A 20,294-nucleotide genomic window follows, 5' to 3' on the forward strand; every position below is an offset into this window, starting at 1 on the left:
GTCATCTGATTGGCACAGATTAGAGGGTTGTTAGTGGTGGTGCGGAGGCAGCATTTGCAGAAGATCAGGTGGCTTCACTGCTGCTGTCTGAGTGCTGCAGACTGTGCCATTTGCCTAGAATATGTCTTCCTATTTGAATGATTGCTTGCTCAGTTATCAGTGTAATGGAATGGACGGAGGGTCAAAGTGCTCATGCAAAGCAAAGTTTCACCTGATTAATAGTTTTATTTTTAGCGATGTCAGACCAACCATTATGGAAAGGTTGAACAAAAGACATCCCTGCTGAGGAATATATTCCCCCAAGACTCATAAGTAATGACTTATTTTACTGTTAAAACTTTGTCAGTGGAACAAAAAACAACAACATTTTTTTGCCATTTTATTATTTATTCTGCTAGGTTGTTGCACTTTAAACCAATAAAAGATCAGATTTTAGAAATTATTTAGTGTTTTACATGCAACAGCATGGCAGAGCAGTGGTTGGAGCTGATGCTTCACAGCAGGTTCCAGGTTCTCCAATTACCTCCCAAAGACCAAAAACGTGCATGTTAGGTTGATTGGTAACGCTCCTTAGCTGTGAGTGTGAATGTTTGTTTGTCTCGATTGTCTCTGTGCCCCTGTGTTGGACTTGCGACCTGTTCAGGGTGTCCCCTGCCTCTCACACAATGACTGCTGCAGATAGGCGCCTGACGCAAAATCTGTCAAAATCCAGTGAGCCCAAACATCAGCATTATGCGTTTTCTGCAGCTTGGTTTTGGAGTATGATGGTAAATTAAGAAAAACCTCTGCTAGGACCTTCATAAAGTCTGTGTACTTGTGTGGATCCATGAGTTCTCCACAGTTTTATGATGACACCGAAGGGTTAACAAAGTATAAAGCCTGCATGTCAGACAGCAAAAATGTATTTTAAAGCTAACAATAAAAATTCTAATGATTGTTTAAAAAACAAAAATCCTAAATACCCATTTACAAATAACATAACCTTAAAAGTATTTGATTGTTCTGCATTCAGACTGAATAAAGCTTTTAAATGTAAGTAATCTGACATTTTCCATTACATCATTACTATTTTGGGTTAAAAATGATGTCAAAGAAGACGTATTCCAGAGGGAAGAGGTAATGAATAACAAAGTTATTTTTAGCCAGACTTTCAGCTAGAGATGCAGATAACCTAGGAGAAATTTGATGAGTAAAATGAGTGAAAGAGCCCATAGAACTGCCAACAGGAAGTTAAAATTACTCTGTCAGTCCACCTCCTATGAGTCTCTAGCCTGTGAGGTGGGTGAAATGTTACCTTTCAGGTGAGGTGAACATTTCCATTCTGTTCACTACATCAGCTGAGATCTCTGCTCCCCTGGGCAGCCCCCACACAGGGCAAGACTGAATCAGATGTTAGTGGAGTTTTTGTAAAGCAGTACATTATGTATTTTATCCTAACTCTGGTTCTTGTAAAACATACTTACTGTGTGCCATTCCAGGTTGACTCCTTTTAAAATCAGTACACTACTCATAATTATATGGCAGTTTTAGTAAGGAGGTATCTCGCTGCCGATTTTAAAACCAGACGGCATAGGTAGACTAATGGCTGTAGAAACTTTATACCAACAGAAACTGAAAAAACTTGGATAGAATCAGAGTCAGGATTCTGACCTGCCTAAAAAGGAGGGGCAGGGATCGAAGGTTCTAATTTCAGAGTTTAATATAATTAGATCTAAGTCTAATTTAATTTATATTTTCAGCTTTTATTTGTAATTCAATGTATGATTAAATTGTTAAAGAGTAATGAATTTAATGCAGTGCTAACATTACTTTGAATATTTTAAATAACAAATCCTGCCCTCCCTTGCAACCACTTTTTATCCTAACAAAACCTGACTGACATGATTTCTCCACTCATTGTTTTGAGGAGTTAAAGTGAAAACCTCTGCCAAACTACCAAAGCATGTGCTGCGTTTTCTTTTTTAGTATTACAGAGTTACAAATATAAATTTACAATATCACAATGTTTGTTTTGACCTAACATTGTGATATTAACACTGGTAGAACATTCATATTCTCTCTGTTTGTACTTTTTTCCCCCTGCACTGTCTAGTTTGATTTCTGCTGACTTGCAGGCAGAACCTAAAACTGCTTAAATTTGTGGTTAATGCTGTGAAAAGATGGACCAATGAAGTAAATCAAAAATCATCTAAAGTCACACTCTAACTCTACTGATTTGAGTATTTTTGATGCTGCAGCTACAGACCCAGAACAGACACAATAAGTCTGACATTTTGTATCAGTTTATTTGAGAATCTGTGGTGCAACCAGGACTCCTTGCAGATGTTCACACTTTATGTAGAAGGATGTCTACAGCAGTCGGGGTGGCATTTTTTTTAGCCTAATGCTAGACCAGAGAGGTAGTGACTTAATGTACTTGTTACCATGTAGCTGAACCTTATGAATGAATGAATGATTGAATGAATAAACAAAGACTGTAAAAGCTTAATAAAAAGCCAGATCCTTTAATGCAATGATTTTCAGTTAATAAGAAGACATAAAAGAGTACTGTGCTTGATGAAATGTATTTAAATCACTGCTGCACCAGCTGCACATGCTGCAAAATCAGGTGCATTAACTAACACCATTCATTTGCAACTAGTTTAAAAATGACTTAGCAATCTACAATCATACATACCTTTTTATATCACAATAATACTTAAAATGCAATTTGAAATAGTCCTAAATGAAATGGAAATAATTGCCAAGTGATTTTAAAAAAGCAATTTTGCTTTAAATGCCCGTAGAAGTACACGTTCACTTGCAGTTACACATTTCTCAACACTCTAATGTTTATACTCATCTCCTCCACCTACCTCCATTACCATCCTGTTAGATTGGAAAGTAGCACAGAAAATGATTTTTAAAATTTTGCACTCGTTGGGGAAAAAAGACAACAGCAGAATTCAGAGCTCTCAAAAATCCTCCATCAGTTGTCAGTGAGCCAGAAAGTAGACCCTGCCTTGCTGTCAAGCTCTGTAGGGAGCAATGGGAGAGGAAAAAATCCACAACAAACTACATTTATCTTTCCACACAATTACAATTTTACTTTAAAAGTATCTGAGCTGAAACTCCAGCTCTTTGGACTTCCTGCTGCCTGGCAGCTTTCAAAGAAAGTCATGTTTGATGTATCATTTTTTCCCCTGCTTATCTTCCCTCTGTGTCTTGGCCTGCCATTTCCTCGTCTACGCTGAGAGATGACACTCTGCTCGTCTTTTAAATGGTTTTATAGCATTTAACAACAACAAGCCACCGCTGTTACATTTTTGCACACATGGACTTTAAGGCAGCTGTATTTCATTCAAGACTTTTATTTTTGGCACAGTGTTGGTGTAGATCAATTAGCTGCTGATGCGTTAAGGAATTTCATTTTCAGGAGACACATTATCACCACTTAACACCTTTTTACATATTCTACATATTCATTTACAGTCTAAGGAAAATAAAAAATTAAGAGGGGCTTAATGAAAAATCTTTTGGTCCCTTACCAGCTCCATTTATATATTTTTGGATGAAGAGCAAAGCGTGACACGCTGCACCTTTCTTTTTTTAAATTTAACTAAAATTAAGCCAAAATACAGACCTAAAGTATACCCATACATTGATTTATAAAACCACCTTTAGTAGGATTAACTTGAAGTATTTGGCTCTTGTATGACTTTAGCAGTCACTATCAGTCAAATCAGGTTCTGTGTTTTATGGCCAGACATCTACGTTTTAGTCTCATTTTTCCAAAAGATATAGATCTTTTTTGAGGGAATAAATTTTCTCTTTTTAACCATTTTAAACAAGCTGCGAATGTTCAGTCTAAGTGCCAAAACATATTTTTTCGTAGACATGGTCACACTTGCTGAGGATCAGTTAAATAGTGTAATAGTTAATTAACACCTAGCTGTATTTAGCTACAGCTACAGTATTTAGCTACTTTCCCACCAGAATCATAAAACCATAAACAAGAATATGATTTCATTTTACTATGACTTTAAATTTTAAAATGCCTGAAAAGTTTGATGTTTTCCTTTCTGCAGTGATACATACTTTAACCCAACTGCAAACTGAGAACCACAAATGTCTCAGAGCCTGGGAAAGATGACTGGGGTGAGAAAAAGTAATGAGATGCAACATTTGTCATTATCTGAGTTCCTTGTGTTATTGTTGTGTGAGACAGAGAAACAGACATAGCAGTGCACACTAAATGTCTGAGTCATATTCTTGATCTTCTGTCTTGTTTTGTTTTCCTAGGGCTCATTGTATGACTTCAACTGGCTTTATACCCTCTTTTGAAAGTCTTGCTTTCATTTTCTTCAATGCCCTGCAGCATTTTGACAGCAGACGTCCAAAAGGACATGTCAAAATTTCAGTTAATTTCTTTTTAAATTTTATTGTCATTTTCTGTGTTATATTACTTATTGTTATAATTTTCCCAAGACTTTTAGTTCCTTTTTGTGTCATTTAACTTGGTCAGAAACGCTTCTGTTTGTGAGAATGTGAAAACCGTTGAGACGTAGCGTAGCGTGTTATGTCAGCGTTTACAAAAACATGACGTGACTTGACTTGACTCACCGGTCGGTATAATAATAATAAAGTCTCGCTGGGGAAGCAGGTGTATAATTGTCAAAGATTTAATAACAAAAATAAGCACCACGAGTTTAATTTTTGTTTCAGATTTTGTTTTCTTTACTCGCTGTCCTCTGTCATTATATGCTGCGTCCGTCCTGTGATTGCAAAGTGGAGCACTTTGTAAAACACAGGCTAGAGAGAACTATCCATTTTAAGCACAATGCAGGCTGATTATTGGATGCAGATTTTGACCTAGGATAGCAATTGTCTTGAAATTTGATAAAGATGCTGATAAGAAAGTGGTAATACAAGGGTTTCAGTTTTTGTATTCAACTTCCTCTCACATACACACACCAGCATTTACAGAACACTGAGATCAGATTTATGTGCCCTCCCTTTTCAGAAGCCTTTATGTGACTGGCTTTTTTCAGTGTTCAGCATCAGCCCCAGTCAGTTAGTCAGTCCGCTCATCTGCTCAGTAATTTTCAGGTGTGCATGAGTCACTGTGCACTGAAGCATGTTCATAGTCACACAGTGGTGGGCACTGGCACACCTGGGGCTGCGTGACAACAACAAGCCTTAGACAGAAACATTTGGAGAAGCCATAATTACTCATCTTGTTGACTTGTTTTTGGATAACAATATTAATGGTAGTGACACTTCTGATTTAGAGTTTGGAAGTGGACTATTCCATCAGTATTTTTCTATAATAGATTCACTGGTGTTTTTGGTAGTAGCTAAAAGAACAGCTCAGTAAGTAAACTGTTACCTGTTCTTGCTCCTGCAGTCCACTAAATTACGTTATATAACATGAACAAGTCGTTGGAAGATTTCTGAAAATTAGACAATGTTTAATTAACCTGTTATAGTTCATTAAAGCTTTGAGCTTCTTTTGATCAATGCGTAGCATTTTAGCTGAAAATTGAGAAATCTACACAAAGCTTTTTGTTTCCTATTTTTGAACAGATTCTCCATGCGTAGCGTTCACACTTTCAGCCAGTCTAACATGTCTTACCAGATGTTTATCTGTAATATCAGATAACCCAACACTGTCATTGTGTTTCAGTTTTATGCTGGTCCTTCCAGCACCTAAGAAAACCGAACAAGTTTCTTAGTTGACAGTTTCTAGTAAGACAGGCTCAGCAGCAATTAGCTGCATGAGCGCTACTACATATTTACCTCAAAAATCGACCTTATTTAGACATTGCTAAAGGTTACAGAGTATATGCTGTTGTAATTGGTCCTCAGTGACTGCAGAGAGGCATGCAGTGCCACAGCCATTTGTTTCAGTTCCTAGTCTCATCTTTACACACACAGTAATCCTCTCCCACTTACTTTGCTTTCTAAGCCCTGCTATGGTTTTGTTTTTCTTATTTTTTTCCCGACTTTCATTAGAAGTGCTTCCCAATCCTCAATCCAGGGAGGTGGGGTAACAAAGGCCGCTCTGCAGGTGTTGCTTTGAAGCCCTATTTGTGTCTGTGTTCAGAGGCATCTTCGGCTCATAACAGATTGTAGCACTGTGCTGCATCTTGACTCCTAATGTTGTGCTTTGTATGTGGGCTTGTGTGAGGCGGGGGGGAAGGTGAATTGATCCTTGCTTCCCTGTTTTGTTTAAAAGAAAAAGTAAAAAAAAATTGGATTTAATAATGAATAATTTGACATTGCTAAACTCTGTGCCTAACTGTGATCTGTTAGCATACGGTCGTGAGTGAATTGTTTTAATACCTCCACATATTTATAATCCATGTGCTATAATCACATTATCATTTTTATTTTTATGGTGCAGTTTTGCAAATTTAATTGTAATGAGCCTTTGATTTAATGTTGTGACAGCTAACAACAAATTTTCAGACAAACGGATTTTTACTTGACAAAAGAAACTAGAGTTGATTGTTTTTAGGCTTGAGTACATAATAAATATTCCAAGAACTACTTGAATTACTGTAACATTAACAGAGCCTAGACTAAAGTCTGTCTGAATGTACTTTCATCCACTTTCAGACCTGTTAGGTTATTGAATAGTTTACTAAATGTACCTCAATGCATGTATAGCTTGAGAAAAGCAGCTATTAAATGAAGCTTTTAAATCTTAATTTACATTTGTCAATAGGACTCACAAAATAGGATAATGTTACATCAATTGTTGAAGTGGAAACTGATGCTATGAAGAAAAACTTAATCTATATACGGAGTAATATAATAATCAGAATCTGGACCTCCATTTAAAAGGAAAAATCCTTGTTTTATTCAACCCTGAGTCCTCAGGAGTAGATATTTGTCTAATATAGTTAAATAAAGTTTAATATAATTAAATGTTGTCTTCTTTGCTTTTACACATTAGCTACTTGGTTGTGGTGCATGCATGGACTGGGAAAAGTGGTGTTTTTACAGTTGTGGGGTCTGTTAGTCACCAGTTGAGCAAGTTCCAGGTCTTTTGATTACATGCCAAGCAGTCAGTTAATCTCTAATAATTAGCATAGTGATTATTGCATAGTCAAAAAATAATAAATAAGTAAAATTATCCATCACATCTTTTGTGAACTCTATCATTATCAGCACTAGGAAAATATTTTGGAAAAATAACCAGGGAGCTAACTTTACCGTTTTATTTAAACTAAAACTTTTGGAAATGCAGTGGAAGTTTGAAAAGGCTAAATTTGTTTCTGGGAGTCATTTCATAGTTTTTACAGAACTTTTGTTTAACTTTAGACTAGATTTTAAGCGTTAGATAATTTAATTATAAAGAAAAAATCACCATAACTATTTTGATCTCTGGTTAACTCATAAAGCAGACAGAGGTAATTCAGTCAAATATGGTTGCAGTGAGCGACGGAGCCAACAGTTCTTATCACATTTGTTCTCCTTCACACAATAACACTCACTCACACACGCAAAACAGAAAAACATGACCTCTACAAAACTGCTTATCTCCATGGTGACACAAAGTGTGTTGTAGAGGAGAGAGGTGGTGTAACATGATGGACAAACCAGCAGGAAAGCACATAATCTGGCATCCTGAAGCTGCAGCCCTGCATCACTGTCTGAATAAGGCAGTTCATGTCACATTGTTTTGACAAGTCTAACAATCTTAACTCGTTTACCGTGACTTAGACTTATGGGGAAGTGTTGACATTGAACATATTGTATATTTTATAACTCTTGGGACCTTACAGATTCACATTGAAATTGATTCTCCAAGTACTCTAGTAGGTTTTAATTCTAACAACTTATACTCAGCACAAAAACATATTATCAAGCTTTTGCTTGTTGGAGTTAAAGCTTCTGTAATTGCTTTTTTTAATCTATTCTAGAATCTATTCTAAAGCTAAAACTTAAATATAAGAATCAAATTCTATCTTGCTGTGTCCTCTTTAATATTCTTTTTTTATTGGTTAGTAATTGCGCTCTAATAGTTTCATATGGTCCTTTTGGTATTATAACTTCCAAATATTTAAAATATTATGTTTGCCATGCTAGAAAATACCTTTTTCCAGATTTCTTCTGGATGTGATTGTATTTAAGCAGTTGTGTTTTACTTATATGAACTTTGTATCCTGATAATTAACTCACCTGGTGGTGGAAGAGGGCCTTCCCTTTCCACTCGGCTAATGTCCATTCTTTTGGCAGCATAGGTAAAGAACCTGACTGTTTTTCATTGTTTCCATTTTCACACAGTTCTTATTTTTTTACCTAGAGAAGTCTCCACTTGTGTTCAGCCCCATAGTTTCTTTGGGCTTCTCAAAAGAAAGGACAAATACTTACTGTTGATCTCCTTTACTTATCAGTTTCTCAGTATCCTGTAGTCATTCTTGATCTCTGTGTCTGAACTCTTGGAGTTTATCCTTGTAGTCCTGGATTCAGTCCTTAATTCACCTGGCTCCAGGTCTTTCTTTCAATGCACCACGATAGTCGGCTGTGCTCCAATAAGGTCTCCGGGTGTTTGATGACCTTCACCTCCACCGAGCCATATAACACTGTTCCCTCTGGATAAAATATTCTCATCTTTGCTGGGAACGGGGCTTGGAACGGTTTATCTTCTCCTTCAACACTGCTTTCACCTCTGAATATTCCCATCTCTGTTTCAAAACGTGCAAAATCATGATCCAGGTTAATTTTATTTCCCAGATACTCAAACACACATTCTGCCAGGCGAGTTTTAGCATTTCTTCTTTTGATGCTATATATTGGAATAATTTCTCTTCTGGACCATGCCTCCAGGTCTGTCAGCTTCACATTCATTTCAGTGTGCAGTTTAAGCATCTTTGTTAACTTGTATTCAAGCTTCGACGTTCAGGATCTTTTTTTTCATCCTCTTCTACTCTCTTGTTTCATTTATATCCTCTGGGATTCCCTTCAGCTGCGCATTATTATCTTTCCTGATTTCCCTCGGTTCTCTAAGCACAAGTTCCAGACTTGCTAACTTACCTTTGTCTGTTAGCGTGTCGCTGTCCTCCATCGCGCTGCTAGCTGGTGAATTCTGGTCAACTCCATCTCTCTCATATAATTTGCACTGTGCGGATTTCTTACTAATTTTTCCTTTTGGCATCTTCAAGCCCTCGTTCTTAATTCTTGCTTTTGCTGAAGTTGTTACAGATTTCAGTCGCTATGGGCAATTTTTATTTTTTTTTACTTAATCGTCTGAAGCGCGTTCCACCCTACTGCCATCATCTAACTTGCCAACCCGGAAGTCCTACAGCAAAGTTTTCAATCTAAATATAACTTCTTTTTTGTGAATGTAAGATTACACCTTGTTAATAGCTTATAATTTTTACAGAACTGTAGTATGTTTCAGTTTTCTACTTTTGCAGCTATCATAGTATATGACATTATGTTAAGATTTAATACTGCAGAACTTAATGTGTGCATTTGATTTAGCTAATTCCTTCTCTCTATTTTTGTCTATTTTTAGGGTCTCTGTGCTGCTGTCCTCAGTTGTTGGGTTCCAGTTTCCCAGTTTGGACAAATAGAGTTCTCCCCTTGCCTAAATCCATTGCAAATGACTTGCTAAAGACTTCAGCTGTGAGAATTTTGTCATCAACACATTAATTTCATCAAGCTTTAGCCCTTTAAAGGTACACAACCTTAATGTTTTAAGTTTTAGAGTAAATAATTTTAGCCTAAAACAATTTAAACTTGCTGTTTTTTATGAAACTTTCAGTCTTTGTGTTTAATTTATAAAACTAGTAATATTAGTTCTCATATTTTATTAAAAAAGCAAATTCACAATTATCTGCAACGGTTCGAATAGTTAGGTGTTTTTGGATTTCCTAATCTAGATGTAAATTTTGCCATTCTTCCTATTAGAGATGTTGTTACAATCTAATGCTTCCTGATTTTTATGTATTTATTTCTTTTTTTATGCTCTTTTTGCAGCACCAGATGTGAACCTCTCTCCTCACTATCCTGAGTGGGCATTATGTTGTCCTAAATCTAAATTCATAGGCATCCTATTTTCACCTTTTCCTCCCATCTCCCCTCCCTACACCCTTTCCCATCATCAACATGACTAGTCTGAAGCGCTCTCAGACTGAGCGCTCAGTTGGGGGCTCAGTGCCAGCTTCCGATGAGTTCTACACCCGTCGCCTTCGACTGCCCAATGGAGGGGCACCACCACCTCGCAGTGAGAGTGCGCACATCTCTTCTTCCTCAACCACTGGCACCAACCCCGGGGTCCCTAAAATGGGGGTTCGAGCCCGGGTGGCTGACTGGCCCCCAAGGAAAGATGGAGGAGGAGGGGGCGTTTGGCATATCACAGTGGAAACTGATTCACCTAGCTCTACGAATACCACCAGCTCTTCAGGATCAGGAAGTGGAGACAGAGAAAGACTTCTAGGAAGTGGAGGAGGAAGTGGAGGAGGAAGTGGAGGGGGAGGAGGTGGTGGTGGTGGTGGTGGAGGAGGAGGACTAAGTAGTGGTGGTAGCAGTGGAGGAGGACGAGGAGAAGGAGGAGGTGTGTCAGCTGTCACAGCTCACAGCAATCTCTCAGCCAAGTTGGGTCACCTTATAAGCCCGCAAGACTCATCCATGCTGCGCAACATCCAAAACACACTGAAGAACAAGATGCAAAGCAAAGGGAAGGACAATCGCTTTCTGTCTCCAGATGGTTATCTGGGTTCACCTCGCAAAGGTATGAGACGCATCCGCCAGCGCAGCAATAGTGACATAACTATCAGTGAGCTGGATGGAGATGGGAATGAAGGGTGGTCCTTTTCTGGATGGACACCCATGCACCGCGAGTATGGCAGCACATCCTCTATAGACAAACATGGTGTGTCTGGAGAAAGCTTCTTTGACATGCTAAAGGGATACCAGTCATCGGAAGCTCCTGATCAGCGAAGCCCAGCTCCAGAGAGACTAACAGAGCTTCTTACTGTGGCCCCTATAAAACAGGCTGCTTTGGACCTACCAGATGGACCCTTAGGTCCAGCACGAGGTAGTCCTGCCAGCCGGTTGAAAGAACGAGAGAAGCACCTTAAGAGAAGGTCAAAGTCAGAAACAGGTGGAGAGTCCATATTCCGAAAGCTGCGAAGTGTGAAGGTGGAGGGTGATACATCAAGGGCTGGCTCAGATGTTGAAGATGGTGGGAAAGGCGATGAAAGTGGCCCCCCTCCTAAACCCTGGATGTGCCAAAAAGGCTTTGCCCATTTTGATGTCCAGTCTTTGATGTTTGATCTCAATGAGGTGATCCAGAACCGCCAATCTGGGGCCAAGCGCAAGAACACCACTACTGGTGCCTCAGCTGCTGCTGCTGCCTCTGCTTCTGCTACATCGTCCCTTTCCTCCAATCAGAGTGGAACGTATGGGTCCCCCTGTGGCTCGCAAGAGGAGTTAAGCAAGGACGGTACAGGAGGGCACGGCACCAACCCTGCGTTAGACCCTGGTGATGACAAGAGCAATGATTTAGTTCTCAGCTGCCCTTGTTTTAGGAATGAGATTGGTGGAGAGGGTGAGAGGCACATCTCACCTGCTAAACAAGTAGGTTTATTGGAAGACAATAAAATCATATGTAAATGTAACATGTCTGTTTTAAGAAAATGCATTCTGAATAAATTTTACACAGCAACATTTTGGAATATTTGTACTTAGCATGAAAATAATTTTTTATGCAAAAGTACCTAAATTTCCTTATCCTGCTTATTTTGCTCACTTGACTTTTCTTTATCATCTGTCCTCTAGCAGGGCAGCATAGGTAGTGGAGGAAGCTCCAGCAGTTCTTCTGGGAGTACAGAGGAAGGACCTCTAGATGTTACTCTCATGACCCATTTTACTAATGCTGGTGTGGCAGTGTTGGAGGCACCGAAAGATGGTCCAAGTCAACATACTGACAGATCTAAAAGATATATTGTGGAGCATGTTGACCTTGGTGCTTATTACTACAGAAAGTATTTCTATCTTAGAGGTAAGGACGTTAGACAGTTTAGACTTTTGAGACATTTTGTGGTTTTTGAATTTACATAATCATCTGTCTCAGATTAAATGTATTTGCAGAGGAAATGTTTTTGAAGGTTAACTCGATATTCAGTTTTTGTGCCAACAAACATTTAAGTAAACAATAAATAGTGTAGAAATATGTTTTACATGCTACTTAAACTTCCTTGTTAAACATTTTGATACTTTCTTTTTGTGATTTTCTATATTCATATTGTAATCTCTGTCTTAAATCTTGATTCTCATTAATCCTAGAACACTGGAATTATCTGGGAGTAGATGAGAATCTGGGCCCAGTGGCAGTGAGCCTGAGGAGAGAGAAATTAGAGGAACACAAAGAACATGGTCAGCAGTACAATTACAGGGTCATCTTCAGAACAAGTGAGGTAAACTTAAAGACAAAAGTTTCTCTGCTTTTTATACTGCCATACGGTGTGTTGTGTCAGATTTGATTGATGTTTCTTACATGAAATGGCTTGTTTTTAACTGAGCTTTCCATTCATCAAGATTTGCTGCATTGGTAGTTGCTCCTTCTGTGAATGTTCATGCTCTTAAATGTGTCAATATTTAGTACACTCTGTACTGAGTGATGTTACAGAAAAGCTATTATGAGTTCAAATTGTGTAGGAGTTAACACACAGGATCCGCTCTCAGCTGGGGGTAGATGTAAGAGCTTCAGCTCAAGGTTGTCAGCTCAAGATGCTACCGCCTCTGCTCCTTAACATCACCTCAAATGCTTACATGTTTGATCTGATTTTTTATGTATCTTTTAGTTGTTTTTTTGTAATACTCAATCAGTGGTTTTCAATGAGAATAAATGTTTTGTAAATCCCTCCCTTGCACACCAGAGCTAGAGATCCATGTCCTCATTCCCTGAGCTAAACACCCACCCACCATGTTTGCCAGCCTTCGTCTGTGAAAGACTGAGCTGTGTCATTTTGCTGTTAAACGAGACTAAAATAAAACTAAAAGTAATAAAGTGAGGAAGGAAAAGCATTGTTCTTGTATTAAAGCCTAACATGAGTAATTGCCCTTGCAGACGCTTAAGATGACGCACAGCCGACTGTGCTGTTGACTTTTTTTTGTGTGACTCCTTGGATCTCTTGTAATAGCTATTTTCAGCATAGAGAGCTTTGTAGGAATAAAACTATGTGTGCCAGTGAGGGAGTGAGTGGGATGCACTGATTTTGAAGACAAAAATTCAGTGTCCATCAAGGACTAGTGTCCTCTCTTGAGTTGAGAGCACTTCTTTTCTTCACTTTGTTGAAAACAAAGTGTGCTTACACCAGCCCTGGCCCAACCAAACACAAAACAGACACTTTTAAGTGCCCTGGGACCGCTATAGACTGCCAGCTCTGTTTATTTGCTCATGATAGATACTCAGCCCTTGGACTTTTACAGTCCTTGTGATTTATTCATGGATGTCCTCCTTGTGCTTTTGGTAACCTGAAGCCTAAGAGTCTTCATGATAGAAATGACACCAGAACACCCTACATGCAATTTTTTTTTGTTCTCCTGTAGTTATGCTGTTTTTTTTTATTTCTTAATTTACACTTTGATGTACCAGTGAAAAAAAAAAAAACCTGGCAGAATATATTTTGTTCTCAGAATTTTAAAGAAACTGTATTATGTACCAACGGCCATGATGACATATGTAAGTAAAAACAAATTATTGTAACTTATAAGCTTGTCTTGACATTTAGTTTAGTTTTTTGTATCTCTGGATTTCAAGGAAACCAAACAAATATTAATTCCGTTGAGTTGGACATGTGATTTCCAGATTCAGAAGCCTTTTCTTTGTTTTACAGGAACATAATTTCTTGTTTTGACCTTTTAATGTACAGTGTTGTTTTTTCCCACTGTCTCCAGCTTAATACCCTGCGTGGTTCCATCCTTGAAGATGCAGTCCCGTCCACATCCAAACATGGTCTTGCTCGAGGCCTGCCCCTCAAAGAAGTGCTGGAATACCTTCTTCCTGAGCTCAATGTGCACTGCTTGCGCCTGGCACTCAACACGCCTAAAGTTACTGACCAACTAATGAAACTGGATGAGCAGGGGGTAAGGCAAAAAACTCATTTAATCAGCTGCTCATGTTCAACAATAGCGTTCTGCAGGACTGAATGCCAAAGCACCACAGCTCCCAAACTTAGCAACAGTTAGAGGACAAATATAATGAAAGATTTTGGACTGCATTATTGTACATAATTAAATTATTTATTTGTACAGTTGAATACAGCTATCAATATACCAAAATGGCAGTATTTTTAAGTTTTCCCCCCTTCATTTGTGGGTCAGAATTCTTGTATATTTTTGCATTTTAGTTGTATTTTTCTATTCTTTCTCATAGACTTTTATAAGGAATTTACATTGACAAATCATTTATTGCACAGTGTTACATAATTAAATACAACTCTGCCCTGACAAAAAAACAAGAAGAAAAATACTAAACAAGCTCTTTGATAGTCACGCTCCCTGCTGCAATCATCAGAAGTTAAAACCCCTGAAAATGTCAGCATAATTTCTTGGGAAAATGGCACCACGTTCACTGCAGAACAATTCAAGGGTTATTCTACAAATGCCAGCTCAAGTTCAGCCTAAAATTTTAACAAGGTGACTTTGACACGACTTACACCAGGCAACATATCTGTCTCCCCTGTTCATTCGAAGTTCGTCTTCTCTTTACAGCTCAGCTTCCAGCGGAAGGTAGGGGTGATGTACTGCATGGCAGGCCAGAGCAGCGAGGAGGAGATGTACAATAACGAAGCAGCTGGGCCGGCCCTTGAAGAGTTCCTCCATCTGCTGGGCGAGAGAGTTAGACTCAAAGGCTTCAACAAGTACAGAGCTCAACTTGATACAAAGAGTATGTATATGTGCAGAAATGACACAAAACTAGTCTTGAGTTAGTCACCCACCAAGCAAATGATAGGTGTGAGTTACAGAATAGCACCAACCCTTGTGATGTAATGTGTTTACATAATGTCGGGGCTTGAAGATGTTATGTTGTAAATATTTTAGTAAAATCATTAATTTATATTGGCTGGTATCAGAAGGATATTTTTGTTGCATGAAAAGGTGACTTGCATGCAGAGAGATCAGTGAAATCCAATTTAGTGTTTTGTTTTTTTTCCTCATTTTGTTGCTGAACCAGATTTCTTCCACGTGTAGAGTCTAAATTATATCGTTTTGCTTTACTGGACAAAATGAAAAGGTTTTTTTATTGGCAGTTTGACTGTGCAGTGCGAGAAGGAAACAACACAATAAAAGCAATAAAATTCAGTATTGGGCTATTTGGCTCGGTTATCATTTTTCCCTTGGCAATTTTTACGATCCTCTTGTGCCATCTTACAGAAGAGAGTAGAGTAGTTTAAACAAGTCATTTTTAACCCTCTTTAAACCTTGTTCTTTAACAATTTCAACATTTTTTTTATTTTTTCAGCTATTTATTAGTGTTTTATAAGTTTTCTGAAAAGTTTCCAGACACACGACCTTTGCTCTCTATGTCTGACATAATCCACGTTAGTTTATGAAAAAAGATAATCTGTTATATTTGCAACTTTCGTGCACAATATTTAACCCTGTTGGACGTTTTGCACTTCACGCTAATCTTGCATCAGTTTTGGACACTGCTGAAGATGCTCTATGAGACAAAAATGAGCAGTCTCTTTTTGCAGGGCGTTATACAGTGCAACACAACCTTCGTTATGGCACTGTAAATTAAATAAAGCCTTTCAAAGCACTTCCAAGAGTAGTGTAATTAATTGATGTAACCCAGCCAAGCTTGTCCTTTTAAGTACCTGGTGAATGTGTTGTCCTTTGACTGGAGCACATCAATAGAATGTGGAGGTGGTTTTTAATGCGCAGTGTCTCTCTTCAATGCTGGAGCAAAACAGTGGGATATGGGATTTCGGCAGAGATTCATAAAGGAAATTAAAATTTTGTTAGTTATAATACACCAAAGTACTTCAGAGAGAATAAAATTGCAGCTTGTCAGATTGTGTTGTTTTAAAGAGAATAAAATATTTTATTCTATGAAGCTACAGCTCGTGGTACTTGCACAGTGCTAAAGGTTTTACAAAATCTTTTCAATTTTGTCTTTATTCCTTCCCCCTACCCCCCAGAATATAAATATTAAGTTTGTGAGAAACTCACATGGTCTTGTGTCCTCAGCTGACTCAACAGGCACCCACTCCTTGTACACAACTTATAAGGAATATGAGATCATGTTCCATGTGTCAACCATGTTGCCCTACACACCGAATAATAAGCAACAGGTATTGTGAAACTCATTTAACTTCATTGTTGTATCTTTGTAGTTGGGATGGATGTACACAACCACCTTATGTCTTATTATCTGGATCTGATTTGTACTTTTTGTTATTGAACTTTTCTAGTTGCTGCGGAAGCGTCATATTGGGAACGATATCATCACAATTGTATTCCAGGAACCTGGAGCACTCCCTTTCACCCCCAAAAACATTCGCTCACACTTCCAGCACGTCTTCGTGATTGTGCAGGCTCATAACCCTTGTTCGGACAATTGCTCCTACAGGTAAGGCTCAGAAACCAAGTGCACTCTTCACTGTCTGTAAATATAGTCACTTTCTGCATCAAAAGATCGTTGCATTATCAGACACCATAAAGAAACGCATCGTGAAGCCCGATAGTAGTCATAATCATGGTAGAATATTAAAAACGCAGCATACCAACAATCTCAAAATATAATATAATAGAAAAAGCAATCAGGCACAAGTATTAGCTAACACTAACAGGACATTATTACCTGTTTAACAGTGTAGTCAAGCAGGAAACTCCAAAGAGCTGAAGCAGAATGATGTAGCTGACGTAGCAATGGGAATGTTTTTTAGTTACGGGGGGTGCTGTGAGCATGTGTGAATTTCTATTACTCTAAACAGTCATGAAGATTAGCATAATACCAGATGTGTGCAGTGAAATGCACACTGAATATCAACATTAAAACTATGCTGTATATCCATAAAATTGCAATCATAGCATAATGCTATCTAGCCACGCTTTTGTAAGTTTTAAGTGGTTGTAAAATTTTGCACACAGATAAACAATAAGATCCATCCATTCGTTTAAACATACAGTGGTGTGAAAAAGTGTTTGCCCCCTTCCTCATTTCCTGTTTTTTTGCATGTTTGTCACACTTAAGTGTTTCGGAACATCAAACCAATTTAAACAATAGTCAAGGACAACACAAGTAAACACAAAATGCAATTTGTAAATGAAGGCGTTTATTATTAAAGGAGAAAAAAAATCCAAACCATCATGGCCCTATGTGAAAAAGTGATTGCCCCCTAAACCTAATAACTGGTTGGGCCACCCTTAGCAGCAACAACTGCAACCAAGCGTTTGCGATAACTTGCAATGAGTCTTTTACAGCGTTCTGGAGGAATTTTGGCCCACTCATCTTTGCAGAATTGTTCTAATTCAGTTACATTAGAGGGTTTTCGAGCATGAACGGCCTTTTTAAGGTCATACCACAACATCTCAATAGGATTCAGGTCAGGACTTTGGCTAGGCCACTCCAAAGTCTTCATTTTGTTTTTCTTCAGCCATTCAGTGGTGGACTTGCTGGTGTGTTTAGGATCATTGTCCTGCTGCAGAACCCAAGTTCGTTTCAGCTTGAGTTCACGAACAGATGGTCGGACATTCTCCTTCAGGATCTTTTGGTAGACAGCAGAATTCATAGTTCCATTTATCACAGCAAGTCTTCCAGGTCCTGACGCAGCAAAACAGCCCCAGACCATCACACTGCCACCACCATATTTTACTGTTGGTATAATGTTCTTTTTCTGAAATGCAGTGTTCCTTTTACGCCAGATGTAATGGGACACACACCTTCCAAAGAGTTCCACTTTTGTCTCATCGGTCCACAGAATGTTTTCCCAAAAGTCTTGGGGATCATCAAGATGTGTTTTGGAAAAATTGAGACGAGCTTTAATGTTCTTTTTGCTCAGCAGTGGTTTTCTTCTTGGAACTCTGCCATGCAGGCCATTTTTGCCCAGTCTTTTTCTGATGGTGGAGTCATGAACACTGACCTTAACTGAGGCAAGTGAGGCCTGCAGTTCTTTGGACGTTGTTGTGGGGTCTTTTGTGACCTCTTGGATGAGTCGTCGCTGCGCTCTTGGGGTAATTTTGGGCGGGCGGCCACTCCTGGGAAGGTTCACCACTGTTCCATGTCTTCGCCATTTGTGGATAATGGCTCTCACTGTGGTTCGCTGGATTCCCAAAGCTTTGGAAATGGCTTTATAACCCTTTCCAGAATGATAGATCTTAATTACTTTCTTTCTCAATTGTTCCTGAATTTCTTTGGATCTCGGCATGATGTGTAGCTTTTAAGGATCTTTTGGTGGACTTTACTGTGTCAGGCAGCTCCTATTTAAGTGATGTCTTGATTGACAACAGGTGTGGCAATAATCAGGCCTGGGTGTGGCTAGAGAAATTGAACTCAGGTGTTAAAAACCACAGTTATAGTATATTTTAACAAGGGGGGCAATCACTTTTTCACACAGGGCCATGATGGTTTGGATTTTTTTTCTCCTTTAATAATAAACGCCTTCATTTACAAATTGCATTTTGTGTTTACTTGTGTTGTCCTTGACTATTATTTAAATTGGTTTGATGTTCCGAAACACTTAAGTGTGACAAACATGCAAAAAAACAAGAAATGTGGAAGGGGGCAAACACTTTTTCACACCACTGTATGCAGCATTAATGAAATCAGTTTTTTTTTTTCTTTCTAAAGTATTACCACAACATATTTGTCATAAAGCATTTTCCCTCACAGCTGAAACAATAATGCTTCTAAGTTTTGGCTCAGTTAGTTACGCAGTTTTATCACTCCATCATTCTTACGATTGTACATGTGGAAAGGCCCGTATGCAGCTTGTAACACTCAAATAACGTTTAGGAAATAATCACCTTTTTGCCATATCTCTATTTCCTTCACAGGAAAGAGAGATATCAGTTGTGAAGGATATTATTGACATTTTTTGCCTCCAACATAGTATTATCTCGTTTTCTGTCATTCTTTTTTATCTTGCTGCTTTTGACTCCACTAATGGCTGTTTTAATTGCCGTCTGAGCACGTTGTGTGAGGCGTTAATTGTCCCCCATGTGGGTACTTCATTACTGAGCAACAGCACAAATAAACACGTGAGCACACACTGAATAAATGAACAAATGCTGCTAAGTGTTTTGTCTTCTCTGATTAATAAATTTAGAATTATTTAGGAGTTGTTGCCGTCAGTGAAAATAAATTTTACATAAGCCATGCAGGTGAAATCTCAGCTTTCAGTAATCAAAAATTTATAGCTGCCACAGGGAAGAAATTTGCCTGATTCATGATTATTAATTAAAGATTACCCAAATGTTTGTGGAAGTTTTTTAAGGTAATTTTCAGAGAACTTTGACTAAAATGTTTAACATGGAACTAAAACCTCCTTTATTGCTCTGTGTAATATGAATCAGTTTACTAAATGTGTTGGCCTTTTAATATGTACTTAAAACATGGACTTGATCAGTTTCACCTTTTTAAATTATTTAAATTGTTTGAATTATTGACAATAAACAAAAAATAAACTGTCGCTTGCTAATTTGTTATTACAGTTGAATAAAAGTTTGTAGTTGTGATTAGCATATGGTAGGAAAGTGTACACTACACAGTGAAAGAGATATTTTTAAATGTTTCAGTAAACAAGTGTGTGTTTTTGATAATAACTCTGAAAATGACTGTTAATTTCTTCATTTTTGCAGTTTAAAGTGATTTTATTAATAAAACCAGAGTGCTTTACAATTCTGCTAAAAGGGACAGCAGAGCTCTTCCATTCATTGGATGTTTCTTGTGAAAGTTTAATTTTTGTGTCATGGCTGTCAGATTTTTTACGGCCTGGTCTTCTTTGTGTGGTTGATGTTACTGCTGGGAGTGCTATTCGTGGAGAGAATTAATTTACAAATGAAAAGAATTGCAGTTTACCAAACTGTCTTAAATGTACTTTTCCTTTGTAGTCTGAAATAGATTTTTTTCATTGTAATCATGGATTAATGCATTGTTTATTTTTAGAATAAAAGCATCTTTGTGTTTTTCTTAGTCAACAAAACATGCTTTATAACATGTGGCTTATTGTCTGTAGACTTGCTGTCACAAGAAGACAAAAACATGGTATACTTCATATACCTTCTGCACATCTATTCTCAAAACAAACATCCACCTCTGAGCCTCCCACAGCATCACGTATAGACTT

At 38.1% G+C, this 20,294-nt stretch overlaps 1 protein-coding gene across 4 annotated transcripts in view; it reads left to right on the forward strand.

Annotated features, from left to right (window-relative positions):
* sipa1l1 (signal-induced proliferation-associated 1 like 1) overlaps positions 1-20,294 on the forward strand; it is a 70,102-nt gene that overhangs the window by 26,969 nt on the left and 22,839 nt on the right. For 2 of the 4 annotated variants that reach the window (XM_017411932.3, XM_025005010.2), the window contains 8 exons: positions 9,509-9,671; positions 9,973-11,574; positions 11,776-11,998; positions 12,283-12,413; positions 13,897-14,085; positions 14,713-14,887; positions 16,195-16,298; positions 16,419-16,576. In XM_017411932.3, the coding sequence (XP_017267421.1) occupies positions 10,102-11,574; positions 11,776-11,998; positions 12,283-12,413; positions 13,897-14,085; positions 14,713-14,887; positions 16,195-16,298; positions 16,419-16,576 (2,453 nt within the window). In that variant the 5' untranslated portion in view covers positions 9,509-9,671; positions 9,973-10,101. The remainder of the gene's footprint in view (positions 1-9,508; positions 9,672-9,972; positions 11,575-11,775; positions 11,999-12,282; positions 12,414-13,896; positions 14,086-14,712; positions 14,888-16,194; positions 16,299-16,418; positions 16,577-20,294) is intronic. The other 2 variants (XM_037981550.1, XM_017411933.3) reach the window with 2 other exon arrangements.

Source organism: Kryptolebias marmoratus, linkage group LG19 (genome assembly GCF_001649575.2).
Source record: "Kryptolebias marmoratus isolate JLee-2015 linkage group LG19, ASM164957v2, whole genome shotgun sequence".
Lineage (NCBI taxonomy): Eukaryota > Metazoa > Chordata > Actinopteri > Cyprinodontiformes > Rivulidae > Kryptolebias > Kryptolebias marmoratus.